This window comes from Coregonus lavaretus (assembly GCF_964263955.1).
Source record: "Coregonus lavaretus genome assembly, contig: HAP1_SCAFFOLD_382, whole genome shotgun sequence".
In the NCBI taxonomy this organism is placed as follows: Eukaryota; Metazoa; Chordata; class Actinopteri; order Salmoniformes; family Salmonidae; genus Coregonus; species Coregonus lavaretus.
In genome coordinates, this window is record NW_028163971.1 from 441,948 (window position 1) to 448,283 (window position 6,336).

Sequence of the window (6,336 nt, forward strand, 5' to 3'; positions counted from 1 at the left end):
CCAAGGCAGCAGCTACTCTTCCTGGGGTTTATTATGGATCCCCATTAGTTCCTGCCAAGGCAGCAGCTACTCTTCCTGGGGTTTATTATGGATCCCCATTAGTTCCTGCCAAGGCAGCAGCTACTCTTCCTGGGGTTTATTATGGATCCCCATTGGTTCCTGCCAAGGCAGCAGCTACTCTTCCTGGGGTTTATTATGGATCCCCATTAGTTCCTGCCAAGGCAGCAGCTACTCTTCCTGGGGTTTATTATGGATCCCCATTAGTTCCTGCCAAGGCAGTAGCTACTCTTCCTGGGGTCCAAACACATTAAGGCACTTACATTACACATAGAACAAAAGATAACACAGTACACTAACTGTAAGTCGCTCTGGATAAGAGCGTCTGCTAAATGACTGAAATGTAAATCATATAACATTATTACAATGTACGTGTGTGTACGTGGGTGGCAGGTAGCTTAGTGGGTAAGAGCGTTGTGCCAGTAACCGAAAGGTCGCTGGTTCTAATCCCCGAACCGACTAGGTGAAAAATCTGTCGATGTGCCCTTAAGCAAGGCACTTAACCCTAATTGCTCCTGTAAGTCGCTCTGGATAAGAGCGTCTGCAAAATGACTAAAATTTAAATTTAGATCGACTATCTTTGAGGGCGAAGTAGTTGTAACTATATTGTCTCTAGGTCACACGCTGAGATTTGTGGAAAGAAATTTGTGGGAAGGATTTGACAAATGTAAACATTTTCTTAACATTATTTAAAAGTTTACAAAAAAATCATAAATTGACTTGAGTTCACAATTCAGATGTGGTTCGGCGGTTGACCGCTAGGGGGCAATGCAGCTCAATCTACCGCAGTCCTGGCTATCGGTGGTCACTAGTTACCCCAGCCACAAAGTCATAAAACCCACCGATTTTTACAATTTCTCTTCTTAAAATGTGATTTTTAAGCCTAACCGTAACATTAACCACACTGCTAACCTTATGCCTAAACCAAACCTTTAAGACCAAAAATAACATCCCCCTTATCTGCACTGCTGCAAGCAACGGGTTGGGTCTCACGCCGTCCCTTATCAGCACTGCTGCAACGGGTTGGGTCTCACTCCGTCCCTTAGCAACGGGTTGGGTCTCACGCCGTCTCCCTTTCAGCACCTGTACTGCCACTCTAGTTCAATTCCACCTCACTAAGTGAATATTTCATCACTTTCTCATTTAACTCAAAGTATTGCCATACAGGACTTCCATGATGTCGCTTCCCTGTCGCACTGTCATTTTTGCAACTGTTAACAATGCTGACGTGCAGAACGCTTTATATCCAAATAATTGTAAAGATTCAGATCTCCTCCTACTTACAGTATTTGTTCAATTTAATTTTATGCTAGTGGCCTGTTAGTGGTGGTTTTGGGATAACTGCACTGGAATAAAAAGGTTTTCGGTTAGGGAGTAAACGTTAACAATCCCAAATTCGTTTAAACATTTAAACGTCACACCCCTACTGCTAAGGGCACAAAATTGACAAAGGATTCCCACTAGAAGAGGCCCCTGAAGGGCACAGTGGAGCCCTCGATGACTCGGCAACTAGCATTTGAGATTGACTCAAGAAATGCACATATCGAGTGCTCGAAGTGGTCAGTGTTTGGTTTGAGATTCAGCCACACTCACAAACTCACTCGTGTGTGTGTGTGTGTACTGTGTGTGTTTCTCTAGGAAGACATCCTGTCTATATGGAATAAGACTGCCAGCGATCAGGTGACGACATCTAGAATCCGAGACACTCTTCGACGCGTCCTGAACCTCCCACCTAACACCATCATGGAGTACAAAACACACAACGACAGCCTCAAGTACGATTCACACAAGATACACACTCCCACCTAACACCATCATGGAGTACAAAACACACAACGACAGCCTCAAGTACGATTCACACAAGATACACACTCCCACCTAACACCATCATGGAGTACAAAACACACAACGACAGCCTCAAGTACGAGTCACACAAGATACACACTCCCACCTAACACCATCATGGACACAACTTGGACACACAATGACCACTTACTGTGTTTTGTGTTGTCTCTATGGATAATTCTGTTTATTGATATCACTCTCTCTCTCTGTGTGTTTTCTTCTTAGGGATAATTCCAGCTTTCGCAACACAAAGATCACCCTGTGAAGAGATGGAGAGCAGGCAAGAGGAGGAGGGAGGAGAGGAGGGAGAGGGGGGAGTGGAGGAGGAGGAGGAGGGGGAGAGAGACAGGAGGGGGGGAGAGGAGAGAGACAGAAGGAGGGAGGAGAGGGGGGAGTGAAGGAGGAGGAGGAGGGGGAGAGACAGGAGGGAGGGAGGAGGGGAGGAGAGGAGAGAGACAGAAGGAGGGAGGAGAGGGGGGAGTGAAGGAGGGAGGAGAGGGGGGAGTGAAGGAGGAGGAGGAGGGGGAGAGACAGGAGGGAGGGAGGAGAGGAGAGAGACAGAAGGAGGGAGGAGGGAGGGAGGAGGGGGGGAGAGGAGAGAGACAGAAGGAGGGAGGAGAGGAGGAGGAGGGAGGGAGAGACGGAAGACGGAAGGAGGGAGGAGAGGAGGGAGAGGGGGGAGTGGAGGAGGGGGAGAGAGACAGAAGGAGGGAGCGTGAGGAGGAGGGAGAGACAGGAGAGGAGGAGGAGGGGGGAGTGGAGGAGGGAGCGGGAGGAGGAGGGAGCGACAGGAGAGGGAGGGAGAAAACGGAGCGATGAAGAGATGAACTACCTGACTGTTTCTCCTAAAGTTCTACTGTTTCCTCTGGGACCATAACATGACTATCTCTCTTTCCCTCCCTGCCTCGCTCTCTCACTCTGTCCTGAGAGATTGTTTCACTGCGGAGATGGAGAGTAGTGTGTTACAATGGAGACATGAGCTTCCTCTTTTTGCAACTTGTCCCTGAGTTACCACAACAGGCCAGTGTGGGACTAACTGAGTTTGTCCCTGAGTTACCACAACAGGCCAGTGTGGTACCAACTGAGTTTGTCCCTGAGTTACCACAACAGGCCAGTGTGGGACCAACTGAGTTTGTCCCTGAGTTACCACAACAGGCCAGTGTGGTACCAACTGAGTTTGTCCCTGAGTTACCACAACAGGCCAGTGTGGGACCAACTGAGTTTGTCCCTGAGTTACCACAACAGGCCAGTGTGGGACCAACTGAGTTTGTCCCCGAGTTACCACAACAGGCCAGTGTGGGACCAACTGAGTTTGTCCCCGAGTTACCACAACAGGCCAGTGTGGGACCAACTGAGTTTGTCCCTGAGTTACCACAACAGGCCAGTGTGGGACCAACTGAGTTTGTCCCTGAGTTACCACAACAGGCCAGTGTGGGACCAACTGAGTTTGTCCCTGAGTTACCACAACAGGCCAGTGTGGGACCAACTGAGTTTGTCCCTGAGTTACCACAACAGGCCAGTGTGGGACCAACTGAGTTTGTTAAACCGTGTCATTCTTCTCTGACTTTACAGAAATAAAGGTGTCTTTGGTATCCTGTCTCACTACTTCATTATAATTATTATTATTACCCTAATGTTGACTTTTTTTGAACACTCACTTCTAAACGTGACCTGTGGAATGCTCATCGAATGTTGACTTGGGAGCACTAGTGGTGGTCAGATAATACATTAAATGGTTACACGTGGTTCCATCTGTATGGTTGTTCCAAGTCCCTTACACGTGGTTCCATCTGTATGGTTGTTCCAAGTCCCTTACACGTGGTTCCATCTGTATGGTTGTTCCAAGTCCCTTACACGTGGTTCCATCTGTATGGTTGTTTCAAGTCCAGTGTGCTCAGGCTGTTAAATTTGTATCATTTGAGGGGCTTCATTTGTAAATGTAGAGGTGTTGGAGTGAGTGCGAGAGGGGGGTGACCTGGGTAGCTCCGAGGTACCGGGAAAAAATAAAGTTTATAATAAAGTGTTGCATTTGGGTAGAGGCGCTTACAGAAGTTGCACACATGGGGAAAGATGAGTAGCCTAGGGTCTGGGAAAAGATGAGAAGCCTAGGGTCTGGGAAAAGATGAGAAGCCTAGGGTCTGGGAAAAGATGAGAAGCCTAGGGTCTGGGAAAAGATGAGTAGCCTAGGGTCTGGGGAAAAGAAGAGTAGCCTAGGGTCTGGGGAAAGATGAGAAGCCTAGGGTCTGGGGAAAAGATGAGTAGCCTAGGGTCTGGGGAAATATGAGAAGCCTAGGGTCTGGGAAAAGATGAGTAGCCTAGGGTCTGGGGAAAAGATGAGAAGCCTAGGGTCTGGGAAAAGATGAGAAGCCTAGGGTCTGGGAAAAGATGAGTAGCCTAGGGTCTGGGGAAAAGAAGAGTAGCCTAGGGTCTGGGGAAAGATGAGAAGCCTAGGGTCTGGGGAAAAGATGAGTAGCCTAGGGTCTGGGGAAAAGAAGAGTAGCCTAGGGTCTGGGGAAAAGATGAGTAGCCTAGGGTCTGGGAAAAGATGAGTAGTCTGGGGAAAAGAAGAGTAGCCTAGGTTCTGGGAAAAGATGAGTAGCCTAGGGTCTGGGAAAAGATGAGAAGCCTAGGGTCTGGGAAAAGAAGAGTAGCCTAGGGTCTGGGGAAAAGATGAGTAGCCTAGGGTCTGGGGAAAAGATGAGAAGCCTAGGGTCTGGGAAAAGATGAGTAGCCTAGGGTCTGGGGAAAAGATGAGAAGCCTAGGGTCTGGGAAAAGATGAGTAGCCTAGGGTCTGGGGAAAAGAAGAGTAGCCTAGGGTCTGGGAAAAGATGAGAAGCCTAGGGTCTGGGAAAAGATGAGTAGCCTAGGGTCTGGGGAAATATGAGAAGCCTAGGGTCTGGGGAAATATGAGTAGCCTAGGGTCTGGGGAAATATGAGTAGCCTAGGGTCTGGGGAAAAGATGAGAAGCCTAGGGTCTGGGAAAAGATGAGTAGCCTAGGGTCTGGGGAAAAGATGAGTAGCCTAGGGTCTGGGAAAAGATGAGAAGCCTAGGGTCTGGGAAAAGAAGAGTAGCCTAGGGTCTGGGGAAAAGATGAGTAGCCTAGGGTCTGGGGAAAGATGAGAAGCCTAGGGTCTGGGAAAAGAAGAGTAGCCTAGGGTCTGGGGAAAAGATGAGAAGCCTAGGGTCTGGGAAAAGATGAGTAGCCTAGGGTCTGGGAAAAGATGAGTAGCCTAGGGTCTGGGAAAAGAAGAGTAGCCTAGGGTCTGGGGAAAAGATGAGTAGCCTAGGGTCTGGGGAAAAGATGAGAAGCCTAGGGTCTGGGAAAAGATGAGAAGCCTAGGGTCTGGGAAAAGATGAGAAGCCTAGGGTCTGGGAAAAGTAGAGTAGCCTAGGGTCTGGGAAAAGTAGAGTAGCCTAGGGTCTGGGGAAAAGATGAGTAGCCTAGGGTCTGGGAAAAGATGAGTAGCCTAGGGTCTGGGAAAAGATGAGTAGCCTAGGGTCTGGGAAAAGATGAGTAGCCTAGGGTCTGGGAAAAGATGAGAAGCCTAGGGTCTGGGGAAAGATGAGTAGCCTAGGGTCTGGGAAAAGATGAGTAGCCTAGGGTCTGGGAAAAGATGAGAAGCCTAGGGTCTGGGAAAAGATGAGTAGCCTAGGGTCTGGGAAAAGAAGAGTAGCCTAGGGTCTGGGGAAAAGATGAGTAGCCTAGGGTCTGGGGAAAAGATGAGAAGCCTAGGGTCTGGGAAAAGATGAGAAGCCTAAGGTCTGGGAAAAGTAGAGTAGCCTAGGGTCTGGGGAAATATGAGAAGCCTAGGGTCTGGGAAAAGATGAGTAGCCTAGGGTCTGGGGAAAAGATGAGAAGCCTAGGGTCTGGGAAAAGATGAGAAGCCTAGGGTCTGGGAAAAGATGAGTAGCCTAGGGTCTGGGGAAAAGAAGAGTAGCCTAGGGTCTGGGGAAAGATGAGAAGCCTAGGGTCTGGGAAAAGAAGAGTAGCCTAGGGTCTGGGGAAAAGATGAGAAGCCTAGGGTCTGGGGAAAGAAGAGTAGCCTAGGGTCTGGGGAAAAGATGAGAAGCCTAGGGTCTGGGGAAAGATGAGTAGCCTAGGGTCTGGGAAAAGATGAGAAGCCTAGGGTCTGGGGAAAGATGAGTAGCCTAGGGTCTGGGAAAAGATGAGAAGCCTAGGGTCTGGGGAAAGATGAGTAGCCTAGGGTCTGGGGAAAAGATGAGAAGCCTAGGGTCTGGGAAAAGATGAGAAGCCTAGGGTCTGGGAAAAGTAGAGTAGCCTAGGGTCTGGGGAAATATGAGAAGCCTAGGGTCTGGGAAAAGATGAGAAGCCTAGGGTCTGGGAAAAGATGAGTAGCCTAGGGTCTGGGGAAAAGAAGAGTAGCCTAGGGTCTGGGGAAAGATGAGAAGCCTAGGGTCTGGGGAAAAGAAG

The 6,336-nt window shown here is 49.1% G+C and overlaps 1 protein-coding gene across 1 annotated transcript in view; it reads left to right on the forward strand.

Annotated features, from left to right (window-relative positions):
* LOC311117614 (eukaryotic translation initiation factor 4E type 2-like) overlaps positions 1-1,866 on the forward strand; it is a gene marked incomplete at its 3' end in the record, with an annotated part of 45,359 nt that extends 43,493 nt beyond the window's left edge. The window contains exon 7 of the mRNA XM_084192549.1: positions 1,696-1,866. Within this exon, the coding sequence (XP_084048675.1) occupies positions 1,696-1,866 (171 nt within the window). The remainder of the gene's footprint in view (positions 1-1,695) is intronic.
* Positions 1,867-6,336: the final 4,470 nt, after the last annotated feature.